The following is a 25044-nucleotide window of genomic DNA, read 5'->3' as shown; positions in this document are numbered from 1 at the left end:
GAATTTGTCTCTCTGTAGTTGCTGTTTCGTGTGGGTTTTGTTGTTGTATTTTGGGGTTTTTTTGTTAAATGGAACTGCCTCTCAGATGTCCTACTACTGCCATGATGCAGACTTATAAGTGCTTATATTCTTGGGGAGATGGAGGAGGAGATAAAATGACTTGGCTGCTTCTGAGAATACAATAGACAAGCTACAAGGGTTGACTGAAGACAGGAGTGTGACTGGAGAATTTTTCCAGGCATGATCACCCGTTACTTTGAATCAAACTTCTATGTTGCTCTTTTTTTTTTCAGTAAATCTGTTCCTTTAGATTATTTTTTTATTTGCCTCTGCTCAGGAGACAAGTATGGACTAGAGAAAGTCACTTTGGAAGGACAGAGTGACTGTGTCCAACTTAGTCATGGATAGGTCATGCAAACGTGTGGTGCTGCAAGCTGATGATAGTGGAAGTGTATGGTGTTTTTGTCCCAAACCAAGGGCACTTGTTTAATGATTTTTTTGAGTGGTGGAGCTGGTTGTGCTGGCTCCCACTAGGAAAATTATTATACTATTTGATTCAGCCATTTGCTGTGGAAAACATCCTGCTGCCTTGTTACATCCAAATAATGTTTGTTTGATTTCCTTCCCTATGTCCTTGCAGTACCTTTTCACCTTGTGAATACACAGCATTTGGGAAGGTTGTACTTGCAGGCATGTGTAACCTGTACCAAGCTTTTGACAATGTTGCAGGTGGAAGCTAATAATTTTTTGGCAAACTAAAACCAGATTGATGCACTTCTGCCAGCTGAGGAAGTGTGCATTGTGCAGCATTGATCATTCAAAAGCTGAAGATAGCCTAATTCAGGAAGGGAAGGAAGCCAGACCACAGTGAGGAGGGTTTGAGCTGTTGCTTTGATGGTTCAGTGTTTCTATATGAGAGACACAGCATGTATCTGCATTTACTGAAGTGGCATCAATGACTGTACATCCATCCTCTGAGGTTAATCCATCACCTAACTCTAGCTGTGTGAGGAGTGGATGATGTACAAAGGTTCACAGTAGCCATGACTCAAATGACTGTGCCCTCTTTGATCACATTGTTCTTTCTTTTTGTAATGAATAATTAGGAGCTGTGTGTTCATTATAGTCTCTTTTCATTTGTTTCAAGCAAAGCCAAAATCCCTTCACAAAGTACCTGAGATATGTTTACTGCATCCAAATTAAACTCTCTTAAATGGGTCTATATGAGTAAAGGACATCTGGCTGCTTGTAAACCTCCCTGTTAAACCTCCCTGTTGCCTGGGCCTCTTGGGCCATAAGCTATGAGAGGTGGCACAGCCAGGATCCAGGAAGCCAGTGGCCATGCTGCAGGGAGCAGCCTTATTCTTGCAGCTGCGGTGGAGCTGGAGGCATGGGTAGCAGTGTCTGTCTGTGTAAAAGGTGGGGTGGTCTGAAATTACATCCCTGATAATCTGTTGCTGTCCTACCCATGCAGATGTACAGTTACTTATGGTTCTGGCAATAGCTGTTAACAGGAAAAATGCTTAAAATGCGGTGGGTGTAATTGTTTGAAGAAGTGTTGTAAACCATGCACATGCTCGTGTCCATGCAGACTGTCTCAATCACATTCATACCTGCTTCAGCCTAACTACCTTCCTGAAGTGTTTATTGCCACCAAGCAGTTTGGTATTTTCTTTTTGCAGTTACTGAGCATTCAATGATTTGGTGGAATGCTGTAATCCTGCTGTCCCTGTTTAAAAATACGCCATACAGAGTAATTGGCTCTTGCATGACCATCTGCTGCCTTGTATGTACAGGAGAGCTTCTTCTATTCATGGCTGGTTGGAAGGCAAACTCACTAGGTCTGACTGTCTTCTGTCTTAGTGGTCATGCAGCTCCTCCAGTAGTGTAAGTTACATATGTATATGAAGGGGAAACCAGACACACTTGTGTGTAGACTGAGAATGAATTCATATCTTACAAGCACTGTGAATATCTTTTATGCAAGGTTTTATATTCCTATGGGGGGGGGAAAGCTGTTCCTGCTAGTAATAGACTTATTTTTTTTGTATGTTTTTTGGATTTAGAAGGTCTCATTATTTTTAGTTTTGAATAGTTTGGTAGAGGGTAATGTGTGAGCATTTATCTGCTGATGTTAGAAACTAGCTGCCAGTATTTGTACATATTTGTAAAATACTTGTGGTATAATCACTCTATTTTAATGGTAAAAGTTTCTCCTTTCCATGAAAGGAATTTCTTGTTTAAAATACAAATAATTATATGTACACCTGCAATAAAGTATGGATAGAAAAAGGTAATTGTCTTTAAAAATTCTACTTTATTCAAAGAGGTGCACGTCAGTGGCATCATCCATTTGAGACAGGTAGGCAGCAGAAATTAATTTGCTGCCCAACTAATCTATATGAGCTTGGCTTGTGAGGGCAGACGCAGGGGTACAGTAGTCACTGGAACACCTCCTTTTCCTACCAGCCATAGTCAGTAGCACAGTGCCAGAGGGGCCTTGGTCAGGCATTTAAGACCCAGTCGAGCAGATTTGAGTCACTGAGGACACTTACAGGAGCTGAATCTTAACTGAAAAGACAAGTTAAGCTGCTCATGATGGTTAGTCAAGAAAACAGTGTGTGAACTCCCAAGGGTGTAGAGAGATCCTGTCAGTATCCTCCTGGGGGCTGCATCCAAGGACAGGCACACCAACCCACATGATGCAAGTGCTGCTGAAGAGTGCTCTGCCTTAAGTCGCCTAACCTGCTGGTCTGGAGTCTGGCATGGGTAAAGGAAAGTTTTGCTTTTCTTGCAATGTAAATCTAGGAAGGAGTATCATAGTAGAATTGCTCACATGTCTTCTTGAAGACACTTGCTGACAGACATGATTTTTTTGTTGTTTGCTGTGGGTTTTGTTTGTGCGGGGTCATTTTATTTTTGGTTTTCCTCTGGATATGTTGTGGACCACTAAAGCTAACATTCAAAAAAGTAAAAACGTTGTAATGTACTTTGACAGTGTTGCCCCTATTCTTATCATCTCCCATCTTGCTTTTCATATTTCTGTCCGGTACCTGCTGTGTCTAAATTTTCAAGGACTTCAGAGACTTGTCCAGCTTTGGTGTGAGGATGCTGGAAGGAGGTGGTTTGGTTACATATGGAGTCTTCTATGGAGGTAAAATTAAATTTGCCACTACTAAGTCACCTAACTCTGAAGGGTTTTGTCACTTCTCTTTGTTTCTTTGCTTGGCATGTAATAGCACTTTCTTGCCTACAAAGGTGCTGCTGCTGACAGCAATGTATATAGGATGAGTCTGTTTCTGAAGATACGGCTTCTCATGGGACCACCAAATCAGCAGATGATACAGCATGGGATGGAGGAGATGTTATTACTGTAACAGATCTTTGTTAAGGCATGCCAAGTGGAGTTGCATGAATGTGTTAGGTTTGAAGGTGTGTGCAAAGCCGATGGGTAAAATACACCAGGTATTTCGGGTGAAATAAGAGCAGTGTGCAGTTCTTGACAGTGACGTCTGAGACACTGAAAGCTCTGACATGGTGTTGTAAGTGCCTGGACACTTTTTGAGCAAGAACTCATCGTAAAGTTTCGCAGCAGTGGGCAAGCTTCCACCTGTAGCTCAGCAATAGTGCTTCCCCTGTAGGTAGGAGGTGTGCCCTCGTGGCTGCTCCTGGCCCTCGGCCGCAGTGGGGTTTGCTGCGGCAAGACCGTGTGGTGATGATCTCACGGACAGCTGGGGGCGGCTGGAATGCCCCTAGCAGGCACGTTTCTCTCCCCTGTATTAAAAACCGCGGCCCTAGACCTGCACTCCACGCTTGGGGCTGCGCGCCACCTTCCGAGGGAGCGCTGAAGGACCCATGAGGGGCCCGAAACGCCCGGAGCGAAGTGCCGCTCCCGACCCGCGCCGCGGGACCGAGGCCTCGCCTGCACTGCGTAGCTGCAGTGCCGAGCCGGGACGCGGGGCGGCGCCCGAGGAGCGCAGCGGGGGCTGCCTCACGGCCGGGGCGAGCGGTGCTGTAGCAGCGCACCCCAGGCTGCCCTGCGAGTGTCGGCTGGGCCGAGCACCCTTACGCAGCTCTGCGCTGCGGGGAGGAACTAAATGGTGTCGGAACCACGTCCCCAGGGGAGAGGAAGCAGCTCGGTTAGCTTCACTTTGCTGGGAAGTACACTGCCCGTTGTCCCCAGGTCACGGACACAGCCGGCCAAGCTATGAAATGGGAGGAGCCCGGACGGCCTAGGCAGGCCAAAGCGCTGCGAAGCCTGTAGTTAGGTGAGCAGACCCGGCGGCGGGCTGTGGCCATCAGACACGCACTGAATTCCGTCCAAATGTGTGGTAAGTGGTCCCAGGCCACGGGGGCTGCACCTTTCGGTCTCAAGGGCGGCATGCCTAGTTAGCCCAAAGTACACTGGGGACAAAGCTGCTGCTGTCACCTCTGGGAATCTTTGGCACGGTAAAGTCTAGGTGTGAAATGTTGATACCTATTCCAAAGAACACTCCAACGAGCTGGTTTACGGAAGACAAGCCCATTCAATGCAATATACCCCTGGAATGGGGAGTACCAGAGGCACAGGCAGTTTGTAGTCTGAGGGACTGCGATTGAGGCAGCACAGCTGTGTGCTTTCTGTGCTTGCCCTCTGCCTGCGATTTCCCTCATTGTGCCAGGACTGGAGACAAGTGCAGATGAGACTCGGGTACCACTCAGCGAAGAAATTTAATCACCAAGCTGTCTTCTCTTTCTGCAGAATCTTTGCAGGCCTTAGTGCAGCATCACCAAGTATTTCCTCTAGCTGCACCCAGGAAATCAAGCTTACTGAATTTTTAGTGACGTCTGCATGCAGTTGCAGTCACTTGCCCACTGCTATGACCCCCTCAGATGGCTAAATATTAGTGGTCAGCTGTTGTCTGTTCATGGTTGGGCCCTTTTTTGCCCTTGCTAGCTGAGGCATCTGGCACAGTAACTGGCAAGACAGTGCAGGTGTGCCTCTTACATAGCACCTCCCCTTGTAGCACTCACTAGCAGCACTGACAGCCGCACTGGTGCTGGGCTTTGTCATGTGAGGATGCAGAGATAAAGGTGAATCTGATGCTGGCAAAGTGCCATTGGTCTTCAGGGCTGAAGGAGGCAATGGGATGATGGAGAAATGAATGGAGACGCCTTTGTTTTCCCATAGATGATTTACCTTTTTATATACAATATTGTTTGGTTAAAGTAAACCCACCTCAAAGTAGTTCCCATTCCTCCTTTTGCTGGCATGCATTGCATCCCTGGACCTTGGTTTTTGGGGCTTCACTCCAGCTGATGGCCTGCTGCATTTTCCTGATGCCGGTCAGCCAGGTATACCAGTTACATCTGTCCTTCTGAACCCTGACTTTGGCTCTGCAAGGAGGAGATTGTGCTTCTTAGTGTAAGATCTGGGTAGCAGCCCTTACATTGGGAGTTTTGCTCTACCACAGAGAAGTAATGAGCAAAAAATTGTATTTATCCGTTCTGGTAGACTGCAAGGGCAGCTGGATATGGACTATTGAAGAACATAGCTGTGGTATTTTACATTGCTGCTTTATTTTTATTCCTGGAACTAGCAGCCCCACATTTTTATTTTAAATCTCCTAAATATATTTGTACCAATCTTCAGTTTTCTTCCTCCAGTCACCGCTGTTCTCAGTATGCAATGAAATAATTGGATCTGGCATGTGCTAGAAGCATTAAGTTTCAAGCCACCATGTGGAAAATACCACTAAATACTTTAATGATAGCAGAACATTTGGAGACAAGTAGCCTGAGCCATTTGATGGTCATGGCAGCAGTGACCGATTTGTACAGCCATGGTCCCCATGTAGAAAATGAAGTTTTGAATGTGACTGGCTCTCTATCCAGGAAGGTTCAGAGTGGAAAGGTTGTATTGGGCAGGCCCCCTTTGCTCTTCTGCTGGGTGCAAGCTTTGGGGTTACCCTCCCCTCTGCACCATCTCAGACCCAAGTGCATTCAAAAGAGCTCCAGCTATTGAGATAGGTACCCCTGTATTGTGGGAAGCCAGGTACTTTTCTCTCCCTGATGTGTAACTCTGGGCAATGAGGGTGAGGAGGATTTTTGCTGTCTTCTAAGGCATCCTTATCACTGCTGGGGTCTGTGGCACAGTTCATTGTTGTTCCTGGCAGTGGTATTGAAGTCTTTCTTGTCTGGCTTGTGGGCTGCACTCCTATATTTAGGGTTAAATTGCTGTCTGTGTCTATGGAGGAAACTCTGGAAGCTGGCCTGGCTTTTGTCTGTAGCGCCTGTGGATCTGGAGCTGAGTCTGCAGGACCAGAGACACTGGCAAGGCCCCTGTCCTCTCCCTGGCACATGTAGCTAGTGCTGGGGTCAGAGCAGGTTTTCTGTCTATATGATCTTTCTGTGGCTAATGCAGATTTTCTGCCAGTGGTCTCTTTAGTGAGACATAAACAGAGAGCTCCTATAATTTTTCTGCTGAAGTGCTAACAAGGTGCATTTTTGGAGAGCTTCCATTCTTGGGATGGTCAGAAAGGACATGCCTGTCACTGGAGTGGGTGCATTAAAGAGGTGAGCCACCTGGGGCTAGGTGGCAATATCAGCATTACCAGCTTTTATCATATTTTTTGCAGTAAGTTACATTTTCTTTTCAAAGCCCCAGCTCCCTAAGCCACACTTGAGTAAGTCTCACAACTTGTAAAAAGGAAAAAACAAGGAACCCTTCCCACACCTACCTGGCTGAAGGGAAAATTTGGCAATAGCACTGCTCAAAGAGCCCATGCCAACAGGGCAACGAAGAGAGCCCCAAGTATGGGTGTGATTTTGAAGGTGTAGATCCAAACTCATGCTTAGGAAATGACTTGAGGCTTGGGGTGCAGATACGGGGCCTTCTTCTGGAATGACCGTGCCCTTGGGCCAGTCCCAGCCCAGCTGCCAGCACTGGCATTCAGATAGCCACGTTTTGCAGCAGGGGATGAGTGTCAGGGAGCTGTGGGGGCAGCTGGGTACAATTTTGCTTAACATACACTGCAAATAATAGGATACAAACCGTTGCTTTACAATCTGCTTCAACACAAACCACTTGGAGATTCAAAGCAGAATGACTGCTGAAAAATGAAGGGTTAGCTTGCTAAGGGAGAGCTTTACCTACAGCCATAATCATGGAAGCTGGGTTTATCCAGTTTGCAGAACAAAGAAAGAAGGGTAGGAGCTCTTGAAGGCCACCTTTCCCAAGGAAGTTGCTAGCGTATTGGCTGAGCTTTCAGACAGTCCAGCACCCGTATGGTTAACAAACTTCAAAGACTTTTCAAAGCTGCTGCCCCGGACTGCTGCTACTACCTCGCTGGTTCTCTTTCATTGATGCTATTCTGCAGGCTCATGGCTGCCTATTTAGCTCCAGGCAGGTGCCCACAAAGCTTCAGGTACAAATTCTCCATATGCAGAGGATAAAGTATAGAGCTCTGCAAGGCATGATGACAGCTGCTTCAGCTGTGATGCCTCGGGGGTGGAGGAGCATGAGGTGGTTTCTGAAGTCCCTAAGATTTTTCTCTTCTGCCCAAGAGGCAGAAGTGATTCTGGTGGCTCAGGTATTTACTTTGATCATCTTGGTGGCACTCCTCTGGACCTGCTGGTAACCCCAGATCTTGATGCAGTACTCCAGGTGAGGTCTCACCAGAGCAGAGTGGCAGAATCGCCTCTCTTGATCTGCTGGGTACACTTCTTTTGGTGCAGCCCAGGATGTGATTTTGCCTTCTGGGCTGCAAGTACACATTGTCTTATATTCAGCTTCTTGTCCACCAGTACTCCCAAGTCCTTTTCTGCAGGGCTGCTCTCAATTTCATCATCCCTCAGCCTGTATTCATATCAAGGATTGTCCCAACCTAGTTGCAGGACCTTGCATTTTGCCTTATTGCACCTCATGAGATTCTCCTCAGCCCACCTCTTCAGCCTGTCCAGGTCCCTCTGGATGACATCCCATCCTTCAGTCTTGTCAGCTGCACCACTCAGCTTGGTGTCATCTGCAGGCTTGCTGAGGGTGCACTCAATTTCACTGTCAATATCATTGATGGAGATATTGAACAGCACTGGTCCCAATACAGACACTTGTGACCTGTCTCCTCCTGAACATTGAGACACTGACCACTACCCTTTGTATGTGATCATTCAACCAACTCCTTATCCACTGGACAGTCCACCAATCAAATCCATATCTCTCCAGCTTAGAGAGAAGGATGTTGTGGGGAACTGTCAAAGGCTTTACAAAATTCCAGATAGGTGACATCTGTTGATCTTCCCTTGTCCTGAGAAGGGAATGATATAGGTACACCATTGTAGGAAGCCATTAGGTTGGTCAGACAGGATTTGTCCATGGTGAAGCTATGATGGCTATCTAAAAGCACCTCCCTGTCCTCCATGTGTTCCAGTATAGCTTCCAGGAGGATGTGTTTCATGATCTTTCCAGGCACAGAGGTGAGGCTGACACAGTAATTTCCAGGGGCCTCTTTGTCACCCTTTCTAAAAATGGGTGTAATGTTTCCCTTCTTCCAGTCTCCAGGAACTTCACCTGACTGGTCTCTGCAGAGTCTCTGAGAGATTACATAGAATACACCAGGTTGGAAGAGACCTTCAAGATCATCACGTCCAACCCATCAACCAACATTCTTCAGCTGTGGATGAGCTGCCCAGGAGGGGAGTAAGAGCCCTACCGGGGTGGTGGGGTTTGCTTGTTTCTCAGTCTTATGTAAATGTTGTTCACAGTAGAGGTCTTAGGCAGCTGCTGGAATGTGGTCTGGAAGCCAGTTCCTTTCCTAAGGCTGGCATACCCTAGTGGTGAAGCTGCTGACTTCTCTGGGAGGTGCTGGTGTAAGGAATAACTTGCAAGGACTGCAGACAGTGGTGGCATAGATGAGGATGACAGTAACTTGGCAGGATGAAAGCCACACATAAGGGCACACATAAAATAAGGGCAGTTAGAGGCAAAATAAGCTATGGCCCAATGGTGCAGCTCTTTCCAATGACCACAGGGGACTCTTCAGCAGTTCTTGTGCCTTTGGAGCTGAGCTTGTGACTCACATCTGAGATTGCAAAGGTGGTGATGTTTTGATGTGTCAGGATTTGTGGGCTGGAGTAGAAGAGGTTAGCACAACCCTGCTGATGCTGAAAAACTGTAGGCCCATTGCTTGCATCTGGCATCCTGCAAGTGGCTGTTCTGAATTGCCTGCAGTCATGCAGTGTCTACATCAGTGTGTCAATTGTATATCCTCTCTCCTTGTTCATATGGAGATGATGCTGGTGAATATGCAGTTTCAGCTTCTAGTGTTCAGGCCTCACAGTCTCATGCTGCCTCGTGTTGTTGCAAACACAATGCCAAATTTAGCAGGTACACCGGATTCTGGTAAGGAAAGAAGTCAGGCTCAGATCTGACTGTGGACCTCTTTTTCCTCCCTTTGAATTGTCTTTTGCATGTTCCTTGTATCACAGCTGCTGGTCTCTGGTCTGGGCACTTTCAGAGTCTTCATGAGCCAAAGCAGCAGAGAGGGAGAATGCAATGAGTACATCACTGCAGTGTCTTGGCTGATCTGAGGGACTTGCTGCCAAGAGGTGTTTCTCTGCTCAGATGGCATTAGGTAGTGAGCAGCAGCAAAAGACACTGTTGTATCTTCTGAGTGGTACATGGCCACAGTGACTCTGAAACAGCTTTCCACAAAATAAAGCCACTGGATGGAGACTGAAAGGGCAACAGGCAGGACACACATATGTCTATAAGAGAGCCTCAGTGACACAGTCCCCTTTATGGCCCCTGGAGGTAGCCTGGACAGTGGTTTTTGCACTGGTACCTTCCCAACTCCCAGTTTGGAGTCCCTTTGAATTGAGCTGTGTGCTCTCTCCATGAGCTGCCCCTGTTTGGATGCTACAGTACAGTAACCTCTTTCAGTCTTTGTTCTGTCTCTGTTAAGTGCTTCCCACAGGTTGGGCACCATGAAATAGGCAGCCAGAGCTGACAAAGCTAAGGTCAGTGGCGTAGTGAAGCCTTGGGAGCATCGGCACATTAAGCACCAGCTAGCCACTCTCCATGGATTCAGCCTTGGCAGCAGACCCAGCTGGAGAAGCATGAGTTCCTTCTTCAGTTCTTTTTCAAGTAGTGGATGAGTGCATGCATCCACCTGTACTGAACCACCTGCCTTGGGAGGGCTTGGGAAATGGGTTGAGAGAAACGGAGAATGAACTTGGGGGAAAAGTGTCAGGAATGTTGGCGCTGCTTGGCATGCAGGGCTGGAGGTGTTGGAGGCCCGTGGCTCAAGTATCAAGACCTGTTTGCTAATGTATTGGCTGACCTGCAGAGTGCTCATGTTTCTGAAGCTGGTTTTGAGTTTAATCTGGAGCCTCTATTGTTCCAAATGCCAACCTGGAATGTGTAGTGGGGGCAGGCTGTGTACATGTGCACAGAAAGAGGCGGAGGAGGCTCATGCTGCTAAAAATACAAACATCTGAAGTAAGGGAGGAAGCGTCATCTTCTGTCTCTTGGATCTTCAAAGCTTCTGATGTGGCATGCAGAGCTTTTTATAGTGGTGGGTTTATTTTTTTTGCTGTTGTTTTGCTTTGGTTTTGTTTAGAAGAGGGAAGGAACTGATTACTAAAGTCCAGAAGAAAATGGGAGGGAAAACCACTCCTTCTGATGCTTGCCTTCAAGTGAACAGCTGGGCAGTGACTCATCCGAGCCAGGAGAGTGATTTCATGTAATAGAAAAAGGGGACACATGTTGGAGGAAAAACTTGCAAACTTATAGCTGGAGGAGCTGGAAGAACAGTGAGAATGATAACTCAGCTTAACTGTGGTTCCCCAGGGTAAGAGTGAGCAATAGGATGTGGATAAGATGTGCAAATCTCAGGTTCCTGGAGTTTGATATCTGTGTTACCCCCCATTATTTCTGTCAAAGCTGATGCTAAATCCTTTTCCCTGATAGATGGTACGCTGCAATTCTCTCTTTTTTTGTTACTGTTTGAGCTGTAAGTACTGACGTCTGAATGCCTGGTCACTTAACCATTTAAGCATTTCAGCAGGTTTTCTGAGGCTGGTCTTTAAGTCACTGGGGACATGTCATGTACTGAAAAAACAAGGTCAAGTTGAAATATTTCATGTTATTCAAGTATTGAGCCTCCAAATGCTTTTTCTGATCAGTTTCAAACTCTTGGGCACAGGGAAGAGGTTCATCTTAAAAAAACAAGAAACCAAACAAACCAAAAAAACCCACCCCAAACAGAGAATCATGGAATCAATAAGGTTGGAAAAGACCTCAAAGATCATCAAGTCCAACCTGTCACCCAAGACCTCATGACTACTAAACCATGGCACCAAGTGCCACATCCAATCCCCTCTTGAACACCTCCAGGGATGGTGACTCCACCATCTCCCTGGGCAGCCTATTCCAACAGCTAACAACTCTCTCAGTGAAGAACTTCCTCCTCACCTTGAGCCTAAACCTCCCCTGGCACAGCCTGAGACTGTGTCCTCTTGTTCTGCTGCTGGTTGCTAGAGAGAAGAGACCAACCCCCTCCTGGCTACAATCTCCCTTCAGGTAGTTGTAGACAGCAATAAGGTCTCCCCTGAGCCTCCTCTTCTCCAGGCTAAACAATCCCAGCTCCCTCAGCTTCTCCTCACAGGGCTTGTGCTTGAGGCCTCTCCCCAGCCTTGTTGCCCTTCTCTGGACACGTTCAAGTGTCTCGATGTCCTTCTTAAACTGAGGGGCCCAGAACTGGACACAGCACTCAAGGTGTGGCCTAACCAATGCAGAGTACAGGGGCACAATGACTTCCTGCTGATGCTGGCCACACTGTTCTTGATGCTGGCCAGGATGCCATTGGCCTTCTTGGCCACCTGGGCACACTGCTGGCTTGTGTTCAGCCAGCTGTCAATCAGCACCCCCAGGTCCCTGTCTGTTTGGCAGCTCTCCAGCCACTCTGACCCCAGCCTGTAGCTCTGCATGGGGTTGCCGTGGCCAAAGTGCAGCACCTGGCACTTGGACTTGTTGAATGCCATCATGTTGGACTCTGCCCATCTGTCCAGCCTGTCAGGGTCCCTTCGGAGAGCCCTTCTACCCTCTAACCGATCAACATCTGCTCCCAACTTGGTGTCATCTGCAAATTTACTGATGACTGACTCAATCCCCTCATCCAGATCATCGATAAAGATATTGAACAGGATGGGGCCCAGAACTGATCCCTGGGGTAACTGATCCCTTAGGTAAAAGCAGTGGTGGAGGGAGTGCCGTCATGAAGCTCTTGCAGCCCAAGAGTTCAGCAAGGCATGTGCTGTAGAGCAAAAAGATGCATGACCCAGTGGCTTCAGTACTGTCTGTGCAGCCCCATAAAGTCCCTGCCACATTCCAGCATTGTCAGGGAGGCCATAGGTCACGCCCAGAAGGAACAGCCCCGCCAGTGTCTGTTGCTGCCACCAGCCTTTTGCTGGATGTCAGCTGAAACCTTCTGAACACTGCAGTGCCCCATCCCTTAGCTTCATTGGGTCTCCCTGCCCCAGGGGCATGCTATGACATGCTTATTTCTAAATGTCACCAGAGAAAACGTCAATGCAGCTTGGGATGCTTGTTGTTTGGACACTTTGCCAACCGTAGCCAAGACAGGAGGCATCTTGCCACCTGTTAAAGATGAACTCAAACAATTGAAGCTGTCTGCTTCCCCAGCCTCCCTGGAGATACTTGCATGAATTCAGGATGGCTTACATTTTATTTTAGATTTATATTTTGAGTCTCTTTATACAAACAAATTTGTGTAAGGGACAAAGGCATTGCAGGATGAAGTCTTTGTCCCTTTGATAAAAATGCATGTAAGAGAATATTTGATGAGAATGGATGTAAGGGAAAAAAAATGCTGTAGGCAATGTTTTCCCTTGCTCATGCCCTTCAATTAGATCACCCTTTGACCTCCTTTGTATGGTGTGTGGCTTGCATTTTTGGCTGGCTGGGGCTATGGTTAATGTCATTGCTCAGATGCTGTTGGGTTTGTGACAGGCTGCAGTACCTTAGGTATTCTTGCACTCTGGGCCTGTCTGCTTGTCTGTGAGCAGACACTGCTGCCTCTTTCTCTGGTTGGAAAGGTTTTGCAAGTCCATCAACTTGCAACTGCTTGTCCACAATAGGAGCTGAAAGCCTTTCCCAATAACCACTTCGTTCTGCCCTGCTTCTGCAGAGGTTTGGAAAAGTGCTTCATAAAATGGAATTGCAATTTAATAACAAAGATTTTTGTGAACCTTCCAATGCTAATTATGGTTTTCCTGTCATGGCTAAAACCAAGAGCAGCCTCTCTTTGTGGTGTAGCTGCTGCCAAGGCATGAAGCCACATGAGGAAATGTATAATTTTCAAATGTCAGCATAGGTCAAAGTTTTGTTTAAGAGTGGGCCACAGGCACTTGCAGGGATGGGGAGCTGCTGCTATGCCATGTACTCTGCTCTGCCTTCTTCTGTATGGAAAGCTGGATGCTGCAAGTGACCTGGGCACAGATGCACAAAAGCTGAAAGAAGGTGCATTGGACCAGTGCTGCAGAGCTCAGTGTTAGAGCTAAGCAGGTATGGTAGGAATCAAGGTTGAAAAAAGAGTGAAAAACCCTCCATAGCAGTTGTGTGTGCTTCAAAATCAGGTCCTTGAGCATTTGGTTTCCCTGGCAGTGGCAAGTTGAGCAGGGGCTCTAAACCCTTGGCCTGGACTCCCTTGCTAGACTGAACATGGATCCATCCTGTCTCTTGGCTGCAAGGGGCACCAAGTACTGGAATTGATAAATTCTGTCTGTAATGATAAATCCGCAGGGAAACATAGACACCAAGCTGTACTTCTAGGCCAAACTGGACTTGTACCTTGAAGCCCATTGTCTGATTCTAGATATGTCTACACCTCTCCTGCTAACTTTGTGTAGGCCTTCTAACTGTGTGTACACATATCTCTGTATTTTACCCTGGGTGAGCACTTGCTGCTACTAGGACTTGGGGGCTGGTCTGGCGGAGTCGTCTTGTATTCTGTGCTCCACCTCCAGATCTGCTGGAGATCTGGCTGGAGCCAGAGTATTTACTTGTGCAGAGAGACACACAAGCTCACATTCTTTGTCTTTGAACTGGATCTAATTTTCTGCTTTTTGGAAGGGTACCTGGCCCAGGGGTTAGAGGATGTGTGAGTAGGGTGCTAGGGAGTGAGGGGTGCTTGCAGTGTGGACACTGCTTCCACCTTTGCACACAGTCTTTGCAATACATTGGCCTTTCAGACAGCTGCTGTGTTGGTCAGGTTTCACTACTAACTACTTGGCCAACTTGACACTAAACCAGGAGGCCAAGTACTGAAGTATTCACAAGACTACATTTTTTTGTGTTTGCTGTGGTTTCAATAGTGGGTAGGCTTTTTGAGGAGGAGGTGGTGGCTTCTAGCTATGGATGCTAAAATGGTTTGCTCAGTGCACCTGCCACGTAAGGAAAAAGGCAGAATAAATTTGAGAGGAACATCTGAGGACAGGCTGAGGGAGCTGGGATTGTTCAGCCTGGAGAAGAGAAGGCTCCGGGGAGACCTTATAGTGGCCTTCCAGTACCTGAAGGGGGCCTACAGGAAGGCTGGAGAGGGACTGTTTACAAAGCCTGTGGTGATAGGACAAGGGCCAATGGATTTAACTTATGGAGGAGTAAATTTAGATTGGATGTCAGGAACAAGTTCTTTGCTGTGAGGGCAGTGGACCACTGGAACAGGTTGCCCAGGGAGGTAGCTGAGGCCCCATCCCTGGACATATTCAAGGTCAGGCTCAACAAGGCTCCGAGCAACCTGATCTAGTGGAGGATGTCCTTGCTCACTGCAGGGGCTTGGACTAGATGACCTTTGGAGATCCTTTCCAACCCAAGCTATTCTATGATTCTATTATTCTGAATGCCAGTCAAACAGGTAGCTGGGATTTGTGGTGCCTTGCATTGCTATGTGGAGGAATGCCACTCCTATGGCTGGGCAGGGGATAGTGGAAGGTGCAACTTTGCTGAGCACTGGCTGAGCTGTCACAGGAGAAAAGGGGGCCCAGGGATGGAGAATGAGCGCACAGCAGTGAAAGGTTGTCATGCTGACTGCCACCAAGGCAAAATGATCATGGATAGGAGAGAGGACCTCCCTCTACTGCACAGCACTGTGTCTGAAACAGTGACCCAGTGACCTAGTTGAGCAGGCAGGAGGTAAGAGTTGAGAGTGCTCTTGCTGCAGTGCACCAAGGACTGGCTGAGCTCTGGGTTACGCACACGTGGGCTTCACTGGGAGTATTTGCTCCTGATTTATGTTGGGTTTATTCCCATTTGCTTGTGCCCTTGCCAGAAAGCAAAGCTGTATTAGCAAATACACAATTGAAACCAACCACTTCTGTCCTGGTGCTTATGATCTCCTGTCAACACTTTTAGAACACTTTCAGCTATCTTTCTGTATATTTTCAGTTGTGTCCCCCACAACTTTCAAATACCTCATTTTTTTGTTCTTCCTGCCCTCCAATGCTGGTACTTCTGTATCAGCTTTAGAGAGCCAAGAGGATATGGGAGGACTGGTTGGATGGGATAGGTTTCAGTCAACAAAGGACACCTTAGTTAGCTCTGTGACTGTCACACCAGCTTTTGCAACATAGCAGTTATTTGAAAGCATAAAAGATCTGAAACTAAAACAAATGACAGTAGGTAAGTTTAGGGCCTTCCACATGCTGTTTCCCTTGCTCTTCAGGACATCAGTTACTTGTCTGAAGATCCTTGCCTCTCCTTTGGCAGGTCCAAGTGAATCTTTGGGCAGAAGACAATTCAGCTTAGATGCCAGAGTAAAGCTATTTCACCCTTGAAAGTGTTACAATTGTTTTCTTCAGTGCATCACATCTGCCATGGGATTAGGCAGTAGTGCCTTCTGTAACCCAGGAAGTTCCAAAAGTGAAAGTTCTTAGAGCAAAATGTTAAATTTGCTGCCCTGAATATCCTGTACACTTCATTGTGCAAATCAAACAGTGAGAGACACGCTACACTGACAAGGAAAACAGAAACAGGGAATGCCACATACGCACAATTTGGCGGAGTTAGTGTGGAAACTTAAGCTTTTGCTATTTGTTGATATCTGAGGCATTTATTTCTCAGCTTTAACACTAAGTATTGCTGCTTCTGCCCTACCTAGATTGTAAATAAATGCCAGGTTTTGAAGAGCAGCTCCAGAAAAGAAAGCACTTTGTGACAAGTGTTACATGGCTATGTAACTTAGGAAATAATGAATCCTTCAAATATTTGAGGAATGAACTTCAAGATGCTGGTGGAATCTCCAATCCCTACCTTGTCACTTAACACCTCTTAGAGCTGCAGTCTGGGCTGCTTTAGTAGCCTAGTTATCAGGAGACTAAGGTGAACTTGAAGCTGTCCACTGCTGCTTTTCATTTTGCAGGCTAACATTCCTTGCTCTGACACTTTCTCACCTGAGATTGGTTTGGTGACCATTTGTCTTCATGAAGTCCTGTGTCCAGATTCTTTTCTGACCCACCTCTCACTCCTGGAGTCAGGTTAAGTTAAAGCATTTTTCCCCCCTCTCAGCAGTGTTTAAGAAAACAAGCATTATTTCAGCTTTCTGGTGGTGATGCTCATGTTCCAAGCAGCAGAGCACTGCATCCAACAAGCAGCTGTTACATATTCAAGGGTGAAATTCCAATAATAGTATGCTATATGATCTCTGGGTAAATATTTATGCTTGTGAAGGTTAAGTGACTTGGAGTACTATAAACAGCTTTTTGGGCAGGCTACTACAATTTAAGCCTTCTTGCACTGACCCACCAATGACCTCTCTCCCAGCCTAGAGCCAGAATGGTTTCTGGAGGTGAAAATTCAGAGTGGATCTTGAGACCTCTGCTGACCAATACTGCAAAGCATAAAACACATCAGATGTTACTTGAACCTAACAACTCATCTCAGAGCCACTTCTCATCCCTAACATTGCTTTTATTTCTTTGCATCTTCTCCCAGTGTAACTTCATTCAGAAACCCTGCATGATGTTGTCTTAACATTGATGTAAGAGGGTGAAAGCCTCCTGAAGATGACAAGCATCATGTTGCAAGCTGGGGTTTTGGTATTTTATTCATGTGATGGGTGGGAAGCATGCCATTAATCTTTTGTAATGTGCAGGCATATCTTCAAGGTTGTGATGTAGTTAACCAACAGGGTAGGCTACTACTACAACAGTTGTACAAGTTACCTCTTGTTAGGATCTGTAGTTCAGGGCCTTTCAGCACTCATGGAGCCAAAAAAAACCAACCACCCCAAAACAGGCATAGCTGTTAGCAAAGCCAGCAGAGTTGGGATTTGCTCCAACAATTTAACCTCAGTGTGTTTTCAAAAAGATGTATAATCCCTCATTTACTTCCTAAGCTACATTCCAGAGGGATAACAGATACAGCCTTACTCCTTTTTCTCCATCTCACTAGTGCCATTATTTCCTACCTAAAAACAGAGAACAGAACTCCATTCAATACAGCTGATGACTCCCTTTACACTCCTACCTGTTGATAGTGCATTAAGAATGACTCCAGACAAAAGAGCAAGCCATGATGACTTGTCATGTTTTAATCCAACCTGGAAGAAGGTATTTTACTTGCTGCTTTGAAGCCCTAGAATGATATTTAGTCTTCTATTTTCTACTGAGAAAACAGAATTCACTGTTGGCCTTTCAAAAGCGAGCCCTCCTACATCAGAGTTCTGTCGACATAGTTTGACTTGCCCAAAGGAAACACATAGCCAAAACCATGTCTTGAACTAGCTTTCCTGAGAAAGCCATTCCACCATGGCTGGTAGATGTTGTCAATACTTGCTATTATCTTTGGAGCAAGAACATTGTCAGCAGGTTTATGGCTTACTAATGCCACATTGAGGATTGTTTATTTTATTTGGCAGGTGAGATCTAAAAGAATGGCTTTAGGACAACAATATACATTTCAGTCTGAGGAACTCATTAATAATCCACAGGGGTCTTAGGTTTTATTTTGCTTTACTTGGCAGTGGGAAATTTTTTTCCTGACTTGTCCTCTCTGAACTTGCCGAGCACGAGTTCCAAATCCCAGAGACTGCATTGATTCTGTTAAGTACTTCGGGCCAGGAGAGATACACAGCATCACCAACAGTTTAGCATCACCTCCTAAAAGCAGGAACAAAGACAAAGCATACTTATTTACCTCTTATTTTCAGTAAGTCATACACTGGTGATGTATTATCTATACAACAGTGAACATAGGCTACCATTGCTTTTATGAAGCAGAAGACTGCCTCTGAAAAGAGCTGCTGCAAACAGACAGCCCCTTCAAGGGAAGTCCATATCTAACAATATGATATTTGCCCCAGTAGAATAAATGTTGCACAGTTTGTAGTACAGAATTTTTTTCCCCTTAGAGCTTCATCAGTTGGCATGTATGTTATGGGCCTGTGCATTTCATTAAGCTTTGTCAAATGTCTGTAAATCTGGAGTTATGGCATAGTGGCTTATTTGTGTGACAATAAAGCAAAACAGAAGTTCACAAAGAATGATTAAACAACAAGGAAATTACCACTTTCAACATGCACTTAAACAGTGTCACCCAAGTCATACACCATGCTCAGTGCCCGTACAGCGTATCTTCTAAACTCACTTCTTTCTTTGGCTTTCCCTTTTTTACAGTGGGGACTACAGCACTAGATGAAATTCAAAGTTCAAGCAAAAATTAATAGTCTTTCAGAAGCTCTCATGAACTGTCACCTGAGTCACAATCGATGCCTTCAACTGGAAACTAAAAGCATAAGGTCTGATGCTTTCTGGCTGAAGAAAAAGATATATCTAACATGCTGTATGGATGAACACAAATCTGACATTGGTGCGGAAATTACACTTGCTTTAAAACTATTTCTACATAGCTGAGGAGCTAGAGAAGAGGAGATGCTGTCTTGCTGCTACATGGCACAATGTTAAGGTATGTGCAAATATGTGACTGTGTATTTGTAGTAATAAAGATTAATGATTAACTTGTAAGCTGTACCTGAGAGGAAACAAAAATGGAGTGGAATTATTACCCTTTCACAACATTATTAGAGGTGTTACGATTTTTACAAGTGTATTTCTAAACTGAACCTTGGAAACAGCAAGGTTTATTTGGATTCAGGAGTCATTCAGAACTCTCACTATGTACTCACACTACTCTAAAGCCAGAGTCTTTGAATTGAGGCCCACATACAAGGCAGGAGCAGAAGCCCACTTTCTAGTTTTACACAGCAAAGGAGGGGAAAGACTGGGGAAAACAAAAAAAATTCTATATTGTCAAACAAAAGTCTGAATAATCCCTCACCTATGGAGTCCTGAAGCAGATGTGTCAGTTTGCTGTTTCGGTAGGGTACATGAGGCCTCTGCTCTGCTATTGCTCCAAGCACGTCTGCTAGGGCGGACAAGCTGCGGTTAATAAATGACGTCTCTCGCAGTGCTGCTCCCGTCACTCCAGACATACCTGGTACAGGGCAGAAAGAGGCAACGGTGACACTAAGCAGAGTTTCTCCAACTGTGATGCGTCAAAAATTCTGCTGCTGAATCATCTACTTTTGATGCAACATTTTTAAACAGATTCTGAACCATGATCTTCAGTCCACCCATGCCAAAAGCAAGATGCAGACTGACAATACACTGTTCAGTGCTTCTACTCTTTGAAGGTAGGTTAAAGAAGGTCCAATGCCTGCAGATGGTCTGATGTATCCATTAAAGTTGATCTCTTCAGCTGTGCCATGCATCTTGGCTCCATATGTATTGCAGAACTGAGAAGGTAGGAACACCATAAGACCAGACAACAGTGCTTTTGGCTGCACTAGTCCACAGTGTCCCCAGAGAGAAGCCTGTTCTGTGCCACCATTTTTTTTGTAACAGTGAGGTGCTCTATCTGTATTGCTTAGGAAAAAGGGGAGTAAGACTGAGGCATAAGTGTCAGAAACTGAACTGTACAGCAGCTATGAGCATACAGGGGTTTGCATTCACCAAAGCCTGTAAGGTGCTGTTCTGAGGTGTGATTTGCTGTAAGAAAATTGATAAAGAAAAATGATGCCTTTCTACCATCCACCCAACATGGTGGTATGTAGCTAATGCTGCCCCAGAGCAGCACTGGAAAAGCTTGTTCTATACATCATGTTGCACCAGTTTAAAGAGGTGCTGCAAACTCAACTGCTTGATCAGTTTGGATGAGCATGCAGTTAAGAGTAAGTACTTCCTTTTGTCCTTACCTCTGCCATTTTGGGAAAAGAAACTTTCTATTAGTGTTTAGCATCACATTATTCAAATTCAGTTTTCTCCAGGACAGTGGACAAGGTATGGATGCATTTGCAATCACTTCTTATTACCCAGAGCGCATAATGCATCTGGGCAAAGCCAGTGGGAGTTGGATGATCAGATGGGGCTAACAGTTTCCCCTAGAGAGGTACAGAGGGAGGCTAGGGATCTTGTTTTCCCTTTAGGCCAGCATTTTCCAAACTGGGAGAATAGGATAAATGTTCAAGAGGCAAATGTGAAAAAGCACGGTAATAGCCAGAAAACCCAGAGTCTGGACAGTGAGGGCTGGGGAAATGTGACTGGGGGAGAACACAGGGCTGGACTGGTATCTACATTTGGTTAGATGAAATTCCACAAAGCATTTAGCTGAGTTTTCAAATTGAAACCCAGTTTGTAAAAAGGGACCACTTAGCTTGTAAATGCTGTAGATGGGTAGAGAGCTAACAAGGCAGAGTGCCAAAGTGTGCAGAAACCTGCTGTGTTGCTTTGTCCACATTATGAAACAATCATGAGTTAACAGCTGCCCTCCCTTTGATAAAAGTCCACCAGCATTGCTGATGGTAGAGTTTAGTCTGCTGCATGTCATGGGCCATACTGAACACCTATGTGAGAACTGCTCTTCTGGCTTCACTGAAGGATCTGGCCCACCAAGCCCAAAACCAAGTAAATGTTTGTGCTGATTGAACTGAGGGAACACACAGACATTGTTGTTCAGTTACATGTCTACCAGACAGTTTCCAGCACTCACAGAATATAAATCAATACATTTAAAAAAAAAAAAAAAAGGTAGTCTATTAGGTTTCTATCTAGAATAAAAGTTTAACAGTGAGCAACAGCAAGAATTCTTGGCAGTGAAGTGAAAGACTCTTTCATAATAGCAGTTCAGCTTTCAAAACATTATTTCTGGAATGGTACATTTGGCTGCATGGCTTTTCTTGGTATTTGGAAAGCTTCTCCTGTAGGAAATAACCAACTTTTTGAAATGATTGTGTGCATAGAGGAGGCAGAAGAAGGAAAATGCTTTGAAGGAGTAATGAAAACTATATTGTCTTTTCCGCATTAACTTCCTCCAAGATGTTTTCCACAATAAGGCAGATAAATCCACACACAACGGTATGGATTATTACAGATATTTGTAATATTTAAGTAATTTATGCACCTTAAACATTTCTGTAGAAAGACATGCTCATTTTCAGAGTAGAAAAATCTGTCTAATAAAACCAGTGTGAACAAATAATATGCCTACGATATGGGTACGCGCCCTGGACTTATTTCAAATTCATTTTCAGTTAAACTGTGACAGTGTAGAACTGGAACAATTAGCACCTCCAGTTTTGTTTACGGCAGGATCTGTGGGTTGAAACCGCCCCCCTGCACAAAACCAGGGTAGCATGTATCCCTACAGAAAGAGATAAAGGCAGCTATCAGAACCTAGATGTGGAAAGATCCGTGCCTGTAAAGCAGCCACGTTCACTTACTGACACACTCGCTACCAGCCAGGTCCACCAGCTGCAGTCTAGTTTTGACTTGCTTCATTTTCTCAGTTGCTTCAAGTTGTGCTGGTGAAGAGGCTCTTGAAGAAGAGGTGGATGTATTATCTCTCATTTTTTGTGGAAAGGTCCAGGAAACCTCTTTATTTAGTCTCTGATTGGTTTGTTCATCTTCCCATGAAATACCTGCTTAATGGAAAAAAAAAAACAAGGAGAGCTTCCCTCTGACACTGGAAATAGAGATGTGAAAAAAATAAGTCATCAGCAGGGGACATAAAATATCTACTGTTTCATGCTATTCTGACAGAACTAATACACAAGTCAGAATCAATGTCATGGGCAGGCAGAATTGCTTTTTTGTTTTTCACCTGTTAGAAGTGTAGATGGAGCATCTATGTTGGTTTACACAGAATAAATGGCTTCAGACCACAGAGTGTAAATGTACGTGTACTCACTCAAAGTCAGGTAACTGCTCTCCTCAAATAACAGATAATACTAAAATGAACCCCCAAAAGACCTTAATGAAACCTGAAATAATGCTAGCTTGTCAAGCCAGGCTCTAGGTGCAGAACTCTGTAGACTTCACAACTTTTTATTTATTACCTAGGATTTTCTCCTTTTAAACACAAAAGAATGTGTGGTCACACTGCTATAGAGAGGTCTCATTTGCAGTGCTGCTCTGTGCCCCACCCCACCACACACATCTTCATCCATGCACTGTGAGCTGAAAGCCTGCGTCTGCGTTCACCAAACATTTGACATTTCTATGGAATTTTGCTGTCAGACAACATGGCATAGTAGAGTGCCTGCAGTCAGAAGTGGTAAAGGGAATTCTGGAGTGGGTAAGGTGGCTGGTGTGCTAATGGTACAAATGGTACAAAGACTGTGTTTTGAAAAGTAACATCGCTGTGATTGACGAGAATCTGGCACGGGCTAGAGCTAACGTGTGGAATGCTGGAGTTGCAGCTTGTGAAGCAACTGTGTCTTTTGGCAAGGCCCGTAAGTCAGTAAGGGCACTGTTTGTTCTGTTTCGCTAATGCTGTTGGTTTAATTTCTGATTGCAATCTAATGGGAAAAAATGTGAACTATTTTCCACTTTCTAAACCCATACTGTTGTTGCAGAATATGAAGGAGGTGGCCCGCAGCACTGGAAGCCGAGAGGCTAATTACAACGTGAGCAAAAGGAAACAAAGGTGATCGCTAAACCCCAAAGTTACTCCTAAAGCAATAAACTGGTAAGTCATGGTGTGGTAATGAAAAGGAGCAATACAAGTTTTGCAATAGTAAATAAGATAACCATGTTGTCTGTTCCTACAGTGCCTGTCAGGAATAGTTCAAGAGACTCTGAATTTAATAGACCTTTTTTGTAAAGCAGTGGTAAAAACCCAATTCTTTCTCACCCTTAAAATCATATGATGATCCTTGAAATGCATGGTTAGCTTTACCACAAAGAACGTGAATATGATATGTCATATGGAGTGATTCAACCACTGCGAGTATTTTATTCTATCTTACTGACACCTTATCTATCTTATACATTATCTTACAGCTTACAGATAAAATTTATTTTATTGTTTCATACTATAAAATTTCAAGAACTCTGCAAGTCAAGACGTGTAAAGAAAAATGAAAAGCTGTTACGGCAGTGGAAGTTTCAGTAGCATTCAAACATCAAACTGGTCTTAAGTCAAAGTTACCAGTGGAAAAGAACTGAGAGAGTGTATTAAACACTGTGAAAAGATGGGAAAGAGAACATGAACATTTCAGTCACACACTGTTTTTCAGAAAACAATTGACTCTAGATATATTTTAGTAACATCCTACTTACCCCAGTTATCTCCAGAGACAACTGTGGTTATGGTTAATGTAACTACCAGATGAGAACGAGAAGAATGAGCATGCACGAGTGTTGGGTGACTAACTCTCAGCTGTAGGCCTTTGTTGACTAGGTGCAAAAATTCAGATGCATTTTCAACAGTCCTAGGAAGTAAAGAAACAAGCAGAAGATTTAGATGACTCAGTAAAAATCACACAAGAAAGCTGACTTCTTAGATGTGGATCTGAGCATTTCCAATTCCCCACTCTTCTAACTCCTTGTACTTATCTCAGTTTTGAGCTATGCAAACAACTGCATATAGACTTTTTCAGGTGGGGATATAGTCTAAGATGGAAATTCAAGGCAAAAGCTGGGATACAGTACTGGAAGTGCTGAAGAAGTGGCCTTCCAGCCTTGCTGGTCTATAAGCACTTTAGCTCAGCTCTAGAAGTGACTGAAATCTCTAACCTCTACACTAATGAAGAAAAGACACAGATTTAAAGATTCCTAGAACTGCTAGTCTTACAGAAGTGGAATTTTAAGTTTATGTTAAGGTAGCTCTTGTTCTTTGGGAGGTACAGAATTAGGGTAAAAAGTAGAAATTTATCTGGGACTTTGGACTCAATAGTTCACATTTGGAATTAAATCCAGAATCCTTGGGGAAAAAGTTCAGTTCCACTCTTCGATGAGCAGAGACTCCAGCACAATCTTAGAATAGACAGATATGTTTCTATAGACCTTACCATCTGTTTTCCAGTTAAGGGAAACTCTGCAAATAGGACTGAAGGGAAAAAAATCTAACACAGAAAGGGAAATACACTGATTAGGTAAAGAAAAGAACCACTATGATTTCCCCCAGGCTTGCATTACTTAAGACAAATGAGGTAAAATTTGTCACCCTCTCCTTTCACTCTACTGCCTCCTTCAATAATCACTGAAGTGACATCACCTAAACACTAGTTTCTAGAAGGGGGTATAAATTATTATGACTGCATATCATGGCCTGGTTTCTGAATGCCTTGAAACATCAAAGCCATTAATAACTCTCCTGACAGACTACAGGCTTGGTTCCACATGACTGCAGTCAGCAAAAGCAAGCCTGTGATAAAATGCAAGGCCTTCATGTTTTAGATTTGGCCAATTTTAGTGTAAGTCACACTGGACACAAACATTTTATGCTAAGAGCTGCACTTGAACAGCTTGGAGATGAAAGAGCTGTACCCAATTAAAACAAATTCCTCTGAAAATAAAGCAAGGGCATCTCAAGAACAGAACACCACTTAAACACACCATGCTTATAGACACTTAAGAAAAGCTGCCACCTGTGTAACCAGGGCTGGAGGAACTAAGTGATCAGTACTGACTTCATCTTTCAATCCTGAGCTGCACATGCTGGCCTCCCCTGTAATATCTCTGCCTCTGACCATCCACCGTGAATATCACTCT

General features: G+C 44.8%; 1 protein-coding gene across 1 annotated transcript in view; it reads right to left on the bottom strand.

Moving 5' to 3' along the window:
* Nucleotides 1-16804: 16804 nt before the first annotated feature.
* KIF25 (kinesin family member 25) overlaps nt 16805-25044 on the bottom strand; it is a 41625-nt gene continuing 33385 nt past the window's right edge. The window contains 5 exon segments of the mRNA XM_054162803.1: nt 16805-18028; nt 18031-18153; nt 19331-19486; nt 21771-21968; nt 23611-23762. Coding sequence (XP_054018778.1) covers nt 17997-18028; nt 18031-18153; nt 19331-19486; nt 21771-21968; nt 23611-23762 — 661 coding nt within the window. The 3' untranslated portion in view covers nt 16805-17996.

Source organism: Dryobates pubescens, chromosome 6 (genome assembly GCF_014839835.1).
Source record: "Dryobates pubescens isolate bDryPub1 chromosome 6, bDryPub1.pri, whole genome shotgun sequence".
NCBI classification, from domain to species: domain Eukaryota; kingdom Metazoa; phylum Chordata; class Aves; order Piciformes; family Picidae; genus Dryobates; species Dryobates pubescens.
Note: the sequence above shows the minus strand (reverse complement) of the source record. Positions and strands in the feature narration are given on the sequence as shown.